General features: G+C 42.9%; 1 protein-coding gene across 1 annotated transcript in view; it reads left to right on the forward strand.

Annotated features, from left to right (window-relative positions):
* MPP4 (membrane palmitoylated protein 4) overlaps nucleotides 1-19,245 on the forward strand; it is a 52,629-nt gene that overhangs the window by 26,052 nt on the left and 7,332 nt on the right. Inside the window, exons 12-21 of the mRNA XM_042444052.1 lie at nucleotides 936-1,132; nucleotides 2,174-2,238; nucleotides 2,697-2,714; nucleotides 3,139-3,177; nucleotides 4,602-4,682; nucleotides 7,750-7,764; nucleotides 9,203-9,244; nucleotides 11,502-11,672; nucleotides 11,948-12,028; nucleotides 13,015-13,108. Of these exons, the coding sequence (XP_042299986.1) occupies nucleotides 936-1,132; nucleotides 2,174-2,238; nucleotides 2,697-2,714; nucleotides 3,139-3,177; nucleotides 4,602-4,682; nucleotides 7,750-7,764; nucleotides 9,203-9,244; nucleotides 11,502-11,672; nucleotides 11,948-12,028; nucleotides 13,015-13,108 (803 nt within the window). The remainder of the gene's footprint in view (nucleotides 1-935; nucleotides 1,133-2,173; nucleotides 2,239-2,696; nucleotides 2,715-3,138; nucleotides 3,178-4,601; nucleotides 4,683-7,749; nucleotides 7,765-9,202; nucleotides 9,245-11,501; nucleotides 11,673-11,947; nucleotides 12,029-13,014; nucleotides 13,109-19,245) is intronic.

Raw genomic sequence — 19,245 nt, forward strand, 5'->3', positions numbered from 1 at the left:
GTGTATGTGTGTGTGTGCGCCCGCACGCCTTCAAGCAATCTGTTGACTTATGGTGACCCCATTAATTTCATTGGCTTTTCTTGGGCAAGGAATACTTGGAGGTGGTTTTGTCAGTTCCGCCCTCTGAAATATACCTGGTATTCATTGGAGATCTCCCATTCAAGTACTAACCAAGATGGACCTTGCTTAACTTTCAAGATCAGATGGGGGACTGGTGTCTTCAGGATATTTAGGCAGCTCTTCTATGTACCCCCACCAATTCCTGAGTGAAAGGAAGGCCTTTTTGTGAGGTTTCTCCAACAAAGGCTTGCTTTCCCCCTTCATTTACAGCTTTGCACTGTTGTGTGAAAACTTTACTCAACCTGAGCTTTCATCTACAAGATTATTCCATGTTCTTGCTACTACAGTTGGCCCTACTTATCCACATATTTTTTTACCCATGGATTCAAGCATCCACGTCTTGAAAATATTCCAAAAAAAGTATAAATTCCATATAGCAAACCTTGATTTTCCATTTTATATAAGGAACACCATTTTTATATGCCATTATATTTAATGGGACTTGAGCATCCACTGATTTTGTTATCCATGGAGGCTCCTAGACCCAAACTCCAGCAGATACCAAGGGCCCACTGTACAGTATTCATAATTAAATATCTTTTGTATTATTTTATTTATTCTTTGTAATATTTTAACCAGACTGGGCTTTTTGCCTTTTTAAATTATTTCAACCATCTGTCTTTTCCTCCTTCTCTCTCTCTCTCTCTCCTTATCTCATACACACACACACACACACACATTGAATGGTAGCTTTCCTATGCATGCTTCATAGAAAGATGGGATGGTGGTGGTGGTGTTGATGATTAAGGGAATCTGATGACAATGACGACGATGATGCTGATGCTGATGATGCATCTTCTGTGTTACCGTATTAGCTCTATGTGCGAGCAATGGCAGACTACTGGCCTCTCCAGGACCCAGCCATTCCTTGTGCTGATGCAGGACTACCATTTAAAAAGGGAGACATTCTTCAGATTGTGGACCAGAATGATGCCCTCTGGTGGCAAGCAAGAAAAGTCTCAGACCTCAGTGCCTGTGCTGGGCTCATTCCTTCAAATCACCTTTTGAAGAGGTAAGTCCCATATCACAAAAGCTAAGAACAACACTGAGAATCAGTGTTATGATGTTGTTAAAACATCGGATGCGTACTGGAGAGACGCAGGTTAAATCCCCACTTAGCCATGAACTTCATTGGGTGGCTTTGAGCCATTGCCTCCCTCATAGGATTCTTGTGAAGTTAAAATGGGGGTAGAGGAGGGAATTATTATTAGAATAAATGTAATAAATGAAAATAAGCACCATATTAAGATACTTTCTTTCCTTCTGTGAGGGAGACAATCAAGATGGTCTCCTACTGTTTTTTGTAATTATTAAATGTTATCTGTCTGATCAACCAGAGCCACTTTTTAAAATGATCTTCCTTATTTATTTTAAAAGCATATATTAATTTGACTCAACTAATCAATGAAACATTTCAATCCTACATAACCGAAGTTTCTGGAGGAAAGTTCTTACTCAAATAGCAATAGCAATAACAAATACATTTCTATACCACTCAACAGTGGACTAGCACTCTCTAAGTGGTTTACAATCTGTAAGCCAATTGCCCCCAACAAGCTGGGTACTCATTTTACCGACCTACAAAAGGACAGAAGGCTGAGTCAACCTTGGAGTCTTGCCTGGGATCAAACTCACAATCTTGTGGCTACAAGACCGGCATTCAACCACTCCACCACCAGGGTTCCTACAACCAAAGAAAAGCCAAAGTTCACACAAATTATAACAGCGTTGAACACTGATCTGAACTACATCTCCTCTACCGTGACCCATGATTTCAGGTTATTCACTGGTATGGAATCCTAGCATTCCATACAGTCTTAGTAGAAATTTTTGCCATTTTCCAATGCAGAAAGGGCCAAAAGGGTTTAAGTTTTTCTTTTAAGTTTCAATTCAACTTGTTTTTGTTTCTTCAAAACACTGGATAACATATTTGAAACTTATCTGATAGTTTTTTCTCCGATTATTAGCCCAGTGTTCAGAAGGTAAGAATGCCTTGTTTAATGAAGATCACTTTACACTGTTTTCTTACAGCATTATCTTCTTTTCTCTCTAGGAAACAACGGGAATTCTGGTGGTCTCAGCCTTTCCAACCTCACACTTGCCTCAAGTCATCTGTCTGTGAGTATAATGATACTCTGTGTACAAGCAGTAGGAATGGTTCATGAATTACCTAATAAATTATTTAGTAGACAAAATGGCCATTTGATTTTCAAATTTGGCCTTATAATCCACACTCTAGAACTAGAGTGGAAATCATGATGCCCACATTTGCTTGTGTCCTGTGAGGCTTATGTGTGGCCCTTCTTCCAGACTTTTCCCTACTTCAGAAGTAAGCTGAACTCTCAGAACATGTCTGCTTCTGCTCTTGGCGCATGAATCGTAGCAGGATCCATTATACTCTTTGCTCAAAGCCATTAAGAAATTATAATGGGTGGTCTGGATCATACGGCAATCAGAGGCCATCTTTATACATTTTGTGCATGAGTCTGTATGTGAATTTTCTAGCATTTACACTGGTAGTCTGTTTAACTTTATTGTTTTCTTTTTAATTTCCTCTGCGGATTTGTTGTGAATAGTGAGTACTGTTGAAGAAGGTAAGCAAAGGTGTCTGCATTTCATTCACGCATCTCTCTAGCCTAGTTCTCACTGAGGTGATAAATCTGTGTCTTGGCTGTACCACTTTAGATACAGAATCATGATTGAATGGTCCTTCATACAAAATTTTATTTGTGCATAGAGAAGTGTCTGAGAGAAATGTTCTGGCCTAGATTATAGGTGTGTGCAAGTGAAACCTTGGGCTACCTCTTAGTTGTTTGTTTTTGACAGTTTTTCTTTCTAGTAGAAAGGAAGACCTTATATAACACATGAGGCCAATGGTGCAACACTCAGAGAATAAAGATAATAGAAACTGGGTGTCGTAGTAGATTATCAGGATTGTTTATAACATTATGTAAAGTTCTTTACAGCCCTGAGAGCTTAACCTTTTTTCACCTTTCTTCCATGTTTTATATTGTACAGAGGAAGACATGCAAATTGATGAGAAGTGTGTTGAAACAGGTAAGTGACTCTGGACTGGATGAACGAGCATTTGTTGTTCTGTCTTTCATTTGCATTGTTCCAGGGAAACTAAAAATTAATCTATTATTGAAGTGGTCTCCTAAAATGATCTCTGTCAAAGTGATGTCAAAATAAAAGTGTGTATGTGTAAAACAGAGACAGAGAGAATTTTGGTTAGATTAACTGTTGCTAAACAAAACCAGTAGGAAAATAGTGGGAGTAGAAGGAACACTTGACTAGAACATTATCACTTTTACTCTCTTGTGATAATTTCATAAGGAAGACTAACATGATAACAATGTTTTTTGCTTCCAAATCATTGTTTGAGATCATGAATATTATGAGTGTGGCATGACACATGGAAACAGCATTTAGATTTGAATTATAGGCCTTGTAAATGTGGTTGTTTCATTCAAGTGGGCTGAGAGGCTAACATTTTCCTGTAGACTTGAGGTGTACAGATTGTGTGGACTGCATGCAGCCCCTAGGATCTCAGTTTGAGGACACTGAAGCCTCCTTTTCAGCCAAAAGAAAACCCTGGGGGGAAAAGACACAAAAATCTGCTATATTTTGGCCATCTCCTAGAACCAGAAGTGACATGGCATCACTTCCCATGGGAGGTCATGGGGGCAAGGTGAGATGATTGACCACCTTAGTGTGGACCTAAAGATGCCCATAAACTGACACAGGTCATACGTTTTGTTGTACAGGACTCTTTATTTGTCTAACATATGTCTTTTTCAGTGGGGCCTCAGGCAGAATGTGAGTGGGTTGGTATGATTTACATTACTAAAGGCCAGATGGCAGCTTCTGGTCTGTTTGGCTCACGCATCTTTGAAGTGAAGACAAATTCAAAGAGACAGGAGAGTTAGTCAGTTCAGGTGACCATGCCCTGCAGCTATGACCCAGTTTGCTATATCTTATTTTTAATTCTAAGGAAAATGAGTGTGTGTGCATGTTTTTAAACTAATCTGAATTTGGCATTTCTTGTCATATTGAATCTTTGTTAAGTTTTCAGAGTCACTTTTGGTGACCAGAAAAGTTCTCTGTAAAATCACTGAGGGCATTTTTAATGTGACAGCGAATAACGTTGGCCAAATCAAAATAGTCTTGAAACTGAGCAAGTCTAATAAATACGTTGGAATAAATCTACAATTTAGATTGGGAGGACATTATGGGGGTGAGGGGTTGTTTGGTTAAGTCCCCTCTTCCTCACAGAACCATTGCATCAATCCTGTTTGGATCCCAACTACACACCACAGTTGCTTTTAACTAAAAATAAGATCTAATTATAGGTTGGCCCTGTAACCATGTACTTTGCCCATAAGCAGGGATCAGGAGAAGAAATGACAACCTAATAGTGTCCTCTTGATGCTGTGTGGATGAGAAAGCCTTTCTCATGTATTATGTTATAATTATCTTAGACAGGGATAGTATTGAAATGAAATGTATTTGCTGTTTTTGCTCCCTGGATGACTTAAAAGATGAGGAGACTTTTGAGTCTGGTAAGTATAATTCTTTTTACACTATTGGTTGCTGATTGTACTTTTGCTAGTTATAAGAATTTAAAAACAAAAAGGGCATGCACTGTATGTAATTCAACAACTATTTCCTCTCTTTAAGTTGTGGGTTTGTGAGACTGGGTGCCTAAAGTAATTTTACCACTACCTTCCCAGCGTTCTCTGAGACAAAATCAGAAACTTTATTAACCATACTTAAGGCCTGTTTGAAATAGACTGGATTTTCATTAGCAGAAGCATTCAGTCCGTCTTGAATCACCACTATACATATGCCAAAAATTGTTAGAACTATGTACGTGTCAGAGAGGACAGCTGGAAGGTAATGAGATTACATTATGTAAGTGTGACTGAAGGGCTAATCTACTTCATGGTACTTATTTCTCTTGATGAGGAAGGAGGATCCATTTTGACACTTGGATGGCAGAATAAATTTGCACACTAAAAACAAAAGTAGGGCAGGTTGGACATACTGAAGCATATCTGCTTGTAAATGGACCAGAACTAGGTTTTAAGCAACTGAGGATAACAATAGTAATTGTGAGTTGACATTTCTGATGAACAGTGCTATTAAAAAATCCTTACAAAACATATAATAATAATAATAATAATAATAATAATAATAATAAAATTTTATTTGTATACCACCCTTCTGAAAATCAGGGCGGTGAACAACAAGAAATAACAATATAAATAACAAACCATACGTTAAAAACAATTCAATAAAAATAATAAAAATTTCATGTGGGCAAGACAGTGCTGACATGGGGGGGGAGAATTACTGGTCAGGGTAGGCTTGTTCGAATAAATGGGTTTTTAACCCCTTCCTGAATTGAGGTAGGGAGGTGGCTGAGCGGAGCTCGAAGGGCAGCGCGTTCCAGAGGTTGGGGGCTGAGATGGAGAAAGCCCTCCTAGAGGTGGAATTATATTTCGCCTCTGGAACTCTTAACAATAGCTACCCTGAAGATCGAAGTGCGCGGGGCGGATTGTACGGGGAGAGGCGGTCCTCCAGGTACCCTGGGCCCAAGCCATTTAGGGCTTTATAGGTAATTACCAACACCTTGTATTGCGCCCGGAAGCGAATAGGTAGCCAATGCAAGTCTTTAAGGACTGGTGTTATATGACTGGCCCTGGCAGTGCCAGTGACCAGACGGGCTGCCATATTCTGCACAAGTTGCAGCTTCCGGGTATGGTACAAGGGTTGCCCCATGTAGAGCGCATTGCAGAAATCCAAACGAGAGGTTACCAGGGCGTGTACAACAGTTTCAAGGTCTCCCCGGTCAAGGTAGGGACGCAGCTGGCGTATCAGCCAAAGCTGATAACAGGTGCTCCTGACCGTCGCATCCACCTGAGATGTAAGGTGGAGCGACGAGTCCAGGAGCACCCTCAAGCTGCGTACAGAGTCCTTCACGGAAAGCGTGATTCCGTTCAGAACGGGTGGAACCACCGCCAACCCTGGACCGGGGGAACCTATCACAAGTACTTCCGTCTTCTCTGGATTCAGGCTGAGTCTGTTGTCCCTCATCCAGCCCATTACCGACTCCAGACAGGCCACGAGAGGAGAGACGCCAATCCCGGTCACTGCATCAGTCGGAGACATAGAGAAGACTATTTGGGTGTCATCAGCGTACTGATAACACCGCGCCCCATGTCTCTGGATGATCTCTCCCAGCGGTTTCATGTAAATGTTAAAAAGCATGGGAGACAGGGTCTGCCTCCCCCCTTTCAGTAATGCGTCATAATAGTGATTCAGAAATTCCAGAACATGTGGAATGTCTCAGTGTGCTAAGATGCATAGAGCTTAGAATAAGGGCAAATCTTTAAAAATTTAAAATGCCGGGAGAGCAGTAGTGAGGCAGGTGAGAACTAATCTGTCAACCTGTGCTTTAGGGCAAGAGTGGGGAACTTTTGATCCACCAGATATTTTGGACTTCACTTCCCAGCTGCCCGAGCCAGTATGACCAATGGTAAAGGGATTATAGGGTTACTTAACATTCCTGGTGTAATATTTATTGGATTTCATAAGCTGACAAAACTTCTGGAGGAATAAAAGTTCCTCACCCTTGCTTTAAGAATTCTTGGCGAAGGGAACTAGGAGACAAAGAGCCCTTTCCCAGTAGACTACTACTATTATTGCATTGTGGTTCCACTTTTTGTGGAATCCTCCTGGAGTTTGTAGTTTGCTTGGAGGCACCGGAAGAGGAATCTCTTGCTGAAGGTTCAAAAGGCCTCTCCTTCCACTGCCCATCCCAGGATTCCACAGGATGGAAGCAGGGAGCCTTTCCACACTACACAATTGTAGTGCCATGCTTCCACTTTTACTGACATGGTGCAGTTGCATGATAGCCTAGATTTGCACTTTGCTGGCGATGTGTGCCTTCAAATCATTTCCAATTTACTTGTTGGGGTCTTTGCAACAAGATTTGTTTAGGGGAGGTTTTCCATTGCCTTCCTCTGAGGCTGACAGCATGCGACTTGCCCAAGGTCACCCAGTGGGTTTCATGACAGAGCAGGGAATCAAACCCTGGTCTCCAGAGTTATAGTCCCATGCTCAAACTACTATGCCATGCTGGCTTTCTATTTGCACTTTAGGGCAGGCTATGTAGTATTCTCAGTGAGAGAGCTCTGGTGACTCACCAAACTACAAACCCCAGGATTCCTAGAGATGCAGCCATAGCACTTTAAGTGGACCACGAAGTGTTATAATTGTGTAGTGTAAATAGGCACAAAGGTCAGAGCAGTGACTAGGCGCACAGGGAATGGAGTGGCATTTGGGGCAGAACAGGCACATTTTTTCAAAGGAGAAAACAGTGGCCTATACAGAATTGGAATGTAATATTCCGGCCCTGGTATGATAGACTGCGGGTTTAGCAGTCATTGGGAAAGAAAAATGAACATGTGTGATTGTTAGGTGTTTTGAATGCTCGGGGGGAGGGGAGCAGTTGAAATGAAAAAGGTCAAGTAATCTATTCATTCTGCTGTACTACACAAGTACTCACAGTGTCAATTGTTAATCTGAGTATTGTTTTTCTTAAATTTTGGTGTGACAAACCAGAGGAGCTTAAAGAAGGTAACTTGAAACTTTCTTTATCTCTCTAGCTTTTAAAATTATTCTCAACTAAGAAATGCCCAAAAAAGTAGATTGTTGGCTCATTTCTTTAAGACTAGTATCACTGGGGACTTATGAAGAAAAACATGTTTATTTCATTCTTTTAGTCTTGTCAAATACAGATAGGCAGATAAAATTGTGTATAGGACAGCTGGGGAACCTCTACTTAGGGAAGAGTCTCACTCCTCTTTGAGAGTTAGATGCCCTCGGGATATGGAGCCATGCTTCTGATGTAAGGGCTAGTACAGTGTCCCTTATCATGATTGGATCCCCAGCTAAAGCACTGACCAGACAGTACCTTGGCCAGGAAGGAGAACCCAAAGTAAATATTGACAGGTGTGTTTTTACTATGCATGATGTAGGCACTGATTAACCATCTTGATCCTACAGGTAGTTTTTTTTTTAATATACTGGGGATAGTTTCATGCTGTGTGTATTCACTAAGTACAGGGTCAAGCTATTATAGTAGTGGATATATGTGTGAACTCCTTATTTTTGCAACGTTGACTGGTTCACCACCTGTTATACTGAATGAGAGACCCTTGGTCCATGTTGCTGAGTACTGTTAGCTGTGGCTAACTGGCAGTGGCTTTCCTGGGAGGAGTCTAAAAGCATCCAAAGATGTCAGGAGTTGAACCTAGGGCTACGTTTGGTGTGTAAAGGGTGGGTTCTACTATTGAACTATAAAACAAATCCAGGGTTAGCTGTGTTGGCCATATAGCATAGTAGTGTTCCACATTCCCTACTTCTTCATGTGATAGGGAGGAGAGAATATGGTCAATATATGATGCTTTCTATAATAAATTGGAAGAGTGAATGATCAGCCAGGTAGGGTAATCTTAAATAAGAATCTGAGCCCTGTGGCTTCTTCTGAGAGCCTTTTGGCTGAAGATCAGTGTATAAATACTCTAATAAATAAAAATAAAATAATTCAGCTCCAAAAAGAAGCATAGCACTGCTCCCCTCCCTCCATCACAATCGCAAATTCAGATGCTCTTCTTCGATCTCTAGGCCATGCTGGGAAAACCACTTTCATAGCCAATTTGAAACATGGTGGAGTCTACATACTGAGCTGACCTAATAATCACTTTAGAAAACCAATAATCAAATTGACTCTGCAAATGCTTGTAAAGAAGGCAAAGGCTTTAAATTTGCTGTTGTTCTTTTCATTATTATGGCCTCTTTTGAAAAGTTTGAAGCAAGACCACTTGGCCTTAGTGGTACATAAGTCACTTTTCTTCCTCTTGTTAGCATCATTATCGATTGAAACAATACTCATTTAAATCTTTTATATGAATCGCCAGATAAAATGCTACAGTTCTTGTCAGCATTCTGCTTTTTAACTCTTCTTTCTTGTGTTTCATATACTGTTTTTTCTTCTTCTTTTTTTACATTACAGAAGAGGAAGAATTCAGTGGATCTGGTCAGCAGGTCTTCATTAGTACGTAGTTGCTGCCTTGTTGCTGGGCTGCCAATCTAGTTCAATTTTATATTTTAAAAATTTCAGATGTACAGTATTAATTTTGTGTTTCTGATATTCCTTACTCTCTCTTTACTATTGTTCTGTAGGCCTCCAGTAAGCCAGTCTTCTATAAAGTCTGTGTCTTTTGTTGTTCTTTCATAGTAAACCACCTCTTTCAATAAGCTTCTAGCTCTCCTGACCCTGCTCCCCTGAATAAAAAAGGTGACATTTCTCCTGACTTTAGAAACCTTTGACTCATGGACTATACAGAAAGACTCTCATCAAAGGTTGATAATCAAATAGCTAAGAGATGTATGAACATTTTAGGACATAATTCACACACACACACACACACACACACAAATAAAAATAATGTCTGTAGTGGATTTCGTCTCTTAGATTTTTGTAATGGGTTTTAACATTCTGAAAAAGGTGCCATTCATTTTAAACAATCATTAGTAAGCACTACATATCCCAGAGTTATGGCAGGGAAAATAGCATTGTTATTGTTGCAGATGGACCTAGCAGAATATCCCATGCTGGTGTTTCAGATTTCTGCTCAGGAATAGCAAGACGTAAAGTAATACTAACACACCTGTTACTTTAGGGAGGTAAACAGCATGGAAGAGAGAGTCCAGTTCCTACTAGGCTGTGTGTTAGGGGTATATTTATTGAACAAAATCATGAGACAAGTTTACACACACCAAGTCTAACAATAGTCCTATCTCTATAGTCTCTATAGTGATAAACCCTCACAAGTCATTTGTCCCAACTCTGGTTCTCTTAAAATTCATATGGGTCTCTTAAAATTAAATAAACATTTTTCTTTCAGCTACAATTCTGTGTTTTAGAAAAATGTTAAACCCTCCTGTGATTGTCTAAATAAAAGACAAAATCCACCAGCACATGAGAAATGCATGCATGGACTCATATGGCTGAATGGTTGCCCATACCAATATAAATAAATAAATCATGATGCAGTCCAGACATGAGTTTTGTCACCTCATTGAGAATGAACCAGTAGCTCAACTCTCCATTCAGATACAGCATACCAAATATTGGATGTATACACAATCTAAGTACACTGCAGTTTAGGGCATCAGACTGTGAGCTGCCTCTGAATACAAAATAATCTTCTTCATCGTGATCTCTAAATATTTGTTTCTGTTATAATAAGGCACATTTTGGAGACCTCTACAACTGGACACAGGTTAAGACTTTAGCATATTTTAACTGGCCCTAAGCAAATCTTTGAATGCCAGAGGCTTGTAAGAACTTGTGTGTCTGCACACTGAGTTTGCCGGCAACCACTGGAAACAGAATAGCAAGGAAGAGGGTGCATGGTCTATTCCAGTTAATCTTTTCTTTTGCTCTAACAGAAATCTATCCACCAACCTTCAGCATTCACTAGTGTGCATGGGACTGAATAGAGCAGGGACAACTGTGGAAATGTAGGATAAAGAGGGTGACTTTGTCTATGGTTCAAGGACTTAACAAAAGCAAATTCTGATCCTCCAGATGTTATTGGACTTCAACTCCCAGCACCTCATTCCCACATAGCTGAAGATGAGGGATGATTAGAATTGTAGCTCTACAATGATAACACAATATTCTGCATCAGGATCTGATGCAGAAGGGAAAGAACACCTGGCATGGCAGGACACTGTAGGATATCCCTGCTTATATTAGAATGTGTGTGACTCTCCAGATGCAGTTCCAAGCAGCCTTAGTCAACATAGCCAGTGCTGAGAGATGATAGGCATTGTTGCCCAACAACAGCTGGAGGGACACACATTTCCTAGCCCTGGGCTAAGTTATCAGTGCAACCATCACTTTGAGTCAGTTACTGGAATTTCACAGTCTATACCTTTCTGCTTAGAGGGACATGGTGGCTTAGTGGTTAAGATGTCAACTCTGACAACCGCAAAGTCACCAAGTTGGCAATTTGAGAGACCCAAGTGCCACATGACAGAGTGAGTTCACTCGCAGCTTCTACCAACCTAGCAGTTTGAAAACATATAAAAGTGCAAGTAAATAAATAGGCATCACTTTGGTGGGAAGGTAACAGTGTTCTATGCTGTCATGGTGGCCACATGACCATGGGGTCATCTTTGACAACATTGGCTCCCTCAGTTTAGTAATGGAGATGAGCACCACTCCCTACAGGCAGACACGACTAGACAAATATGTCAAAGGGGAAACCTTTATCTACCTTTTACCTTTCTGCTTTCCTCAGCTGGCTTCCGTAGAAGTATGCGCTTGTGCCGCAGGAAATCCCGCAATAGCCATCTGCCATGTTATGCCCGATGTCCTGGTGGATGCTATAGTGCTGTAGCTGCACCATATGAAGAAGTAGTGAGATACCAGAGACTCCCCGGTGATAGAAACCGATTAATTGTCCTAGTGGGTAAGTAGCAATAGCTTATCAGTACCCTAGTGTATAAGAATGCAATTGTGGAATGCAATTGTGGTAGGCCCAAGCTCAGTGAAAACGTTGGAGGGTATTGTGTTCATTCTCAAGAAGTATATCTTTTCATAGTAGCTGGGAAATTTACCACTTTATTGGAACGTTTCAGAGAAAAAACCTTTTCAGTCTTCTTTTGTAACAAATCCAACATATTTATACTAGGGGATGTAGTTGTCTTCTTTCAGTCCTTTAACTGCTTTTCTTGAAATATGCAGGTCCTTCAGGTGTTGGAGTAAATGAACTACGACGGAGGCTTATTGGTATAAATCCTCATCATTTTCAAAGTGCTGTGCCACGTATGTGACCATTTACATTTGTACTTTTAGTTCTAGCAGTGGAAGGAGAGGTCTGCAAATCTTTGCTTGCTAGCCTGCTGTGATCTGTGGTCAATGGGATCATGTTAAAGTTTGAAGTGGAGGAGCTGACCATGTTTGTCCACATAGCTGTGCTCCTGAGGTGTTATGTCCCATGGATGCTTTACATATGTAACTGGCTTTTATATTATTGATATTCAAAAGAGGCAAAGCTCTATAATATCCAAAATAAACATAACATTAAACATAGTGGTGCTTACTTCTGACTGTATAGCTTGAACTTATAAAACCTGCTGAGATAAAGCCAGCTAAAATATAACATTTTAGCTTTTATTTAGAAATATTCTAGAGAATGTGCAAGAGGTCACAGGTATGTAGATACAGGAGAGGCAAAATGAGGGCATTGTCCATTCGAATATGAATTCTATCATCCCAAATGAAATTTTCCTTCAGTCCACAAATTTCTGAAACTTCAGCTGAGCATTTAGTAATACAGTTTGGGCCTCCAAAAAAGGAAAAGAAAAGAAAAGAAAAATGGGGGCTGGCAAATTTACCAAAGGAATGCAAACAAAGCAAATATAAGAGTTCTAAGTCTGAATTGTGTCTCTCCCTCTGCAATACTAAGAACTGGGGGAACTGAAGGAATTTTTTTGCTTTGGTGGAGCAGAATTCTTATGTGAAGGAACAATGCGCTCACTTCACCTCTACTATACTTAACCATGGGCCAGGATTATTTCTCAGTTTTGCAGGTCGTGTCCAGGGTTGAGATAGGAAAGAAAAATTTGAGATGCACATCTGAAAACTCTCTACACAGTATAGGCAAGGGTGTTTAATGTAGACTATTTCCAGATGCATTCAGGCAAGTAAAGTACTGAATATATAAACCTTGGCAAATCATTCTATCCTAGTAGTTAGAGACATATGAACACATCTTTAACAGGACTGCCATGTTTATTCTTTTTAAACAGATACAACCCGTGCTCAGAAGAGCTATGAAGTGAACGGCCGAGAGTATCATTATGTATCAAAGGAAACTTTTGAAAATATGGTGTACAGTCACAGGTATAATAATAATAATAATAATAATAATAATAATAATAATAATAATAACAACAACAACAACAACTTGTTTTATTTATATACCACTATTCCAAAGATCATAGCGATGAACAGCAAGTAAGCTAATTTGCCCCCAACAGCCTGGGTACTCATTTTAGCGACCTCGGAAGGATGCAAGCCTGAGTCTTGCTGGTCTTGAACTCGCAACCTTGTGGTTTTGAGTGAATGGCTGCAGTATTTAACCACTGCACCACCAGTCCTAGAGAAGACTGTTTTCCATTTTTCCATATGTCTCACAATCCTGTAGTCAAACATTAAAACTTTCCTATTTGCATATAGAAACTATGTCATATTTACATCTGGTCCTTAATATTGGCTAATGTAAAATACCATTGAAAAATGAGTGCCTTCAAATATGCCATGGCAATACAAAGAACTTCAACCAACTATTTAACTCTATTTTTAAAAAATGGGGGTGGGGGAGAATAAGTGTATATTTGAAAGAATTTTATTGGGTTTAAAGCATCTTAGGATTCTCAGTATATGTGATGTGCTATAATATAGTTTTATTTTAACTGAAATTGATTAGTTTACTACCAGTGTCAATAATTCTTTGACAAACACAAATCAACCTATGAGACATGGAATCCTTGAAACTAGATCCAAACAATTCTCTAGTCTTCCAAAGTGGCAAGCAAACATGAAGCACTGATTCCCATAAAAAGAGCAGAGGAAAGGAGATCAGGACTAGGAATTGCCATGATGTGATATTATACATTGTCTTATACAAAAGTCTTGCTTTTATGTAGATGTTAGAAATAATTGGTGGCAGCGGAGGGGGGAATACTTGCCAAACACCTAGTTTGTAACATTTTGTTAATCATTGGCCTGTTACAGACAGCCAAAATAAAGCTGCTTCGAGTCACAGTGGAGGTATGGTGTTTCACTGATGCATGCGTCCTAAGAGTCCAGAAGCCACACCAAAGCCACGCTCCAGTCCTTAGGGATGGAGCGTGGCTTTGGTGCGACTTCTGGACTCTTAGGACTCATGCATCATTGAAACACCATACCTCCACTGTGACCCAAAGCAGCTTTATTTTGGTTGCCTTAGATGCTGCTGCAAAAAACCACACAACACCAACTTGGAAGAAAGGCCACAACTTTATTAGCAAGCCATTGGTATGGGTTGGCACAAAGCATGAGGTCAGGATCTGCTAAATCAAACAACCCGATGTTGTCTGATTAACCAACCTGGCACCCACCAGGCGCTTGGGATGACCTAGGGGCTAAGGAACACAAATTGACCGCAAACCATGCCATGCGTTCACATATTCACTAAGCCCCTAGTCACCGGGAGGCGCACCCGCGTTATGGCCCCCGCAATGGCCATACGCCTGCCCAATTCGCCCCCGGGTACCTAGTGACTCCCAGACCAGAGCACCATGGCCCTGGTACCTACACCGTGCCGATCCTGGCCTATGCTGCCGCCACAAAAGGCCTACACCGAAGGCCTACCGCCAACCCTGCCAAGAGCGATGCTAATGATTAGTGCAATGGTCCAAGTGCGGACGAACATAACCAGCGTAGGCCTTAGATCTCCACCTTCCGATTTTTTGGATGTCCTGCGCGGGCAAGCCTGCCCTGGAAGCCGCCGTCGCAGCGCCTATGCGAAAAGAATGACCTCCGAATTCCTCAGCTGGGAGCCCCAATTTTTTTAAAGTCATTCTTAGCACCGACACAAATTGGTATCTGGTAAGCGGTGATCCATCCAAATGAACAAAAAGCAAATCCAAACCCATAGGCCGAATCTTCCAATAAGATCGAAGGGCCTTAACAGCACAGACAGGTGAGCCACGTAATCGATGTAACACCACAGTCTGACCAGCTCCCAATTGGTCGCACTTGGACCGGCGAACCGTAAAAGAAACACCGTGCTTTAAAAAAGTGATGTCAGAGGCACCCAATGCCCGCCCTGACACATCGCTCTTGGACCCAGCCACCAATTCTCCCAATCTGAATGCACCAAAGAAAGCCACTGTAAATGCTGCACGAAAAAGTTTGATTTCAAAACGAGATGAACAAACAACAGGTAAATGCATATACAATTTGCATAACAATTGAAAACATATAGGGCGCCGTACATCTTTAGAAATCGCATGAGCTCTTCTCCATCCTTCGACAGCCCTTTTAACCAGAAAAGAAGCGCAAGGGTCACTAAAACCACCTGCCTTTGAAAAGAAAGAAATGCCAGCGAGATGAATGGCCATAGTTTTGGGAGCAATGTTATTGTGCCTAAGCCAAACCAAAAATTGCAAAACCACTTCTGTGGTAACCGGCCAACAAGGCTGTAAAGCTGCTTCACCAAAAAACTGAAAGAGTTTCTTTAAAGCATTCTTATAGCTCTTAAAAGTAGATGGAGCAATGGAACCCAAAATGCCTTCTATTATTTCAGACATCCAACCTCCCACATGGACACCGGAAACTGGGTAGGTTGAAGATCTGCCTCTGGAGCCAACAGATGAAACCGCTGAACCTGGAATCGAGAAATCGCATCAGCAATATCATTTTTTAATCCTGGGACATGACGAGCTGTGAAAGAAATATTATTAACCAAGCAACATAACACAAATTTCCTGACTAAACCCATGACCCTAGTGGATTTAGAGGTTAGCTTATTAAGGACAGCCACCACAGCTTGGTTATCGCACCAAAAACACACCTTTTTGTTGGAAAATTCAGCACACCAAATGTTGACTGCTACAACAATGGGAAAAAGCTCCAAGAAGGTCATATCTCTTAAGATATCTGACCCATGCCACTCTTCAGGCCATTTTTCAGCGCACCAATGGCCTTGAAAATAAACACCAAAACCGATGCTTCCAGCAGCATCAGAGTGGACTTGCAATTTATCTTCCAGACACCAAGATTTTTGCCAGATGGCAATACCATTAAAGCCATTTAAAAATTGCAACCAGATTCTCAGGTCCTCCTTGATTTGACTGGTAATGCGAACGTGATGATGCAAAAGCGTGGGGCCAGCTAGAGATCTAGCAAGCCTGGCACAAAAGGCTCTACCAGGAGCCACCACTTTGCACGCAAAGTTCAGATGCCCCAGTAAAGACTGAACTTGTTTTAACTTAAGCTTGGAAGCAGCCAAGGCATGTTCCAACAAACCACACAGATTGTCAACCTTTTCTTGAGGTAAAGAGGAAAAGCCCTTAACAGAATCCAAATGAATACCTAAAAAAGACATAGCCGTAGCAGGGCCTTCCGTCTTATCTGCTGCCAGGGGAACCCCAACCTCAGCTGCCAACCCAGTGAAGGCATTTAACAGATCAGAACACTTGGTGGAGTTTGCAGGACCCACAAACATAAAATCATCCAAATAGTGGGTAATCAAAGGGGAAGAGGCTCTGCGTTTTAACTCCCATTCCAAAAAGGTGCTAAAAGACTCAAAGGCTGCACAGCTGATAGAGCAGCCCATAGGCATGGCCATGTCAAAATAAAATTTTCCTGCGAACTGGAAACCTAAAAATTTGAAATCTTCAGGATGAACCGGAAGGAGTCTAAAGGCCGACTGAATATCACACTTGGCCATAAGTGCACCTTTTCCACACGCCCGAACAAGTCGGACCGCATGATCAAAGGAAGCATATTTGACGGAACACAACTCCTCTGGGATCGCATCATTCACCGAAGACCCTGGAGGGTAAGAAAGGTGATGAATGATTCTAAATTCCCCAGGTGCTTTCTTGGGCACCACACCAAGGGGCGAAATATGAAGATTATCAAAAGGGGGAACATCAAAGGGACCGGCCACGCGTCCCGCCTGGATTTCCTTGTTGATCTTGGCCCTAAGAACCTCAGGCATGGATCTAGCAGACAACAAATTATTAGGAAACTGATGCGAAAGTGGGGCTTGTACTGGGATCCTAAATCCAAAGGAAAAACCATCAGCCAGGTAAGAAGCAGCTTGCTTATTAGTGTATGCTGACAATAAAGGGAGAAGAGCACTGGTATTTACAGGCGTGAAAGCCATGGCTGATACCTGGGATGAAACCTTAGCGACCTGCTCATTTTTGGCTCCCTGCAGCACCGGCATCTGTGCCCCCCCGAACTTTCTCGTTTGCCAGTGGTCGCGGAGGCAGGGCGCCCAGCTCGAAAGGGCTGAGCGGCTGGAGCAGGGCGGGAACACGATGACCTAGGATGAGACCCTCTACAACTGCTACAACAATGTTCAAATTTACAATTTGTGCGAGAACAACGTCCAGCATTATAGTCCCAACAAGATAATTTTGCGTCCTTCTTGACCTGTCCTTTCTGTGGGCCCTTGAACCTAGCAAGGGTGCCCACCTCTAGCAGCCAAATTTCGTTATGGAGCAAGTCCCAACGCTCCCGTGAATTCTGCGATGCATGTTGACGAAAGGCCGCATCGTAGGCAATGGCAGCAGCATCACCTGCGAATGTCCTTGCACGCAGAACATTCAAAAAATGGCTGTCCAAATGCCAAGCACGTTCAGGGAAGGCCATGGAAACCACAGCCTTGAAGATAACAAAGCCCTCTAACCAGTTAGAAAAGGTGGGCTCAGCAGGAACCGCCTTTGGCTCATGCTTACTAGTCTTTGTAGAAGTGACAGCCACAGCGTCTTTTCCTTTAGGTTGAAGAAGGGTAAAAACGTCTACATAGCAACCCTTCAGGATATTCTTGCGCACCTTCTTCGATAAATGTGCGCCAGGAGGACGCTCTCCAGGAGAGCAAACAGGAAAATCCGCTGCACGCGGATCCACCCACACACCCTGAAGGCCTGGGCGCCAAGCCCTCTTTTTGATGGCCCACTTGGGCAAACCAGGAACCAAAGCATGGTCGACCCAAAAACCGTCCCTCCCAAAAGGCACCCCATGATGATCTCCACCTTCCACAGCAGGCTGAAGAACTCCCTCTCGACGCGCTCTGCGACGTCTCCTCTTGGCCTTGCGTTTTCGTTTTCTCTCCTTACGACGCTCAGCTGATGACGTGGAGGATGAACTCGAGCTCGTAGAGCTGGACGAACTGGACACCTGCCGGACGCGATGTCGCGATGAAGGAACTGATGAACTGGAGCCTTGGCCGCCCGAAGATGTCGACGCAGGAACCGACGATCTGGGAACATGGCGTCCGGATAACTGAGGCTCAGGTGTCGCAGATGCCGAAGAGCTGGCAAGCTGGCTAGAGGTAGTAGCTTTCTGGATGAGCTCAGCGATGGATCTTGACAAAGATTCGCCAGACAAACCAGTAGCTCCATCAGGCTGCGTCAATGTGTCCCCCTGAGGTCTAGACGGAGGCCGATGCCTTTCCCCAGACTCACTGCTAGAGCTGGGAGAAATGTCTCTGGGACCTGTCCCAACATTAGGAGTGACCGACAATCTGAGCCGCTGCACAGCTCCTGAGCTCTGGCCCCTGCCAGTCCTAGACTTCTTAGGAGGCATTATTTAAAAATTAAACAGAGGCACCAAAACAAGCAATGTCCTGAAGTCTAATAAGAACAAAGCTTGCAAGCAAAGTCTCAATAATAAAGCAGGGCCTGGCAATTGCAGCACAGAGGATAGTGCCTCAAATTGATACTAAATGGCGGAAATTATTTCCCGCCAAAACAAAATGGCGGATTTTCCCGCCAAAAGCAAAGCAGGCGCGCCAAAATCCCCCAATGGGGAAGAAAAGATGGCCGCCGCACCCGCAGGCCAGGCCTCAACTGGCCACGAGGACCCCCTCACTGGGTCCGTCGGCGACGGAGCCGCGGACCGGGGCGAATGCCCCCAGTGGAACGGGGATGGGGGGAGGACCAACCGCCCCCCACCACACCACCCCACTTACCCCGGCCCCGGCCGGCTCCAAAGAAGGGAGGAAAGACACAGGAGGAAGCTACTCCAGTCTTCCTCCCTTCCTACTTGGCTCCGCTCCGTGCGAAGCCAAGCGCCGACTGAGGGGACAGGGCCGACAACGCGGCCTAATAAAGGCCTAGGCCCCGCCCCCTCCAACGTGCAGTGCGGGGCTCCTCCTCCAGGGCAGTCCAACCAATGAGCTGCCCTGGCGGACCGGAAGTCCCGCACCACAAAGTCCGGCTCCCAGAGCGTCGCGGGGCGGAAGGGCCGCCCCTTCCGCC

This window comes from Sceloporus undulatus, chromosome 1, assembly GCF_019175285.1.
Source record: "Sceloporus undulatus isolate JIND9_A2432 ecotype Alabama chromosome 1, SceUnd_v1.1, whole genome shotgun sequence".
In the NCBI taxonomy this organism is placed as follows: domain Eukaryota; kingdom Metazoa; phylum Chordata; class Lepidosauria; order Squamata; family Phrynosomatidae; genus Sceloporus; species Sceloporus undulatus.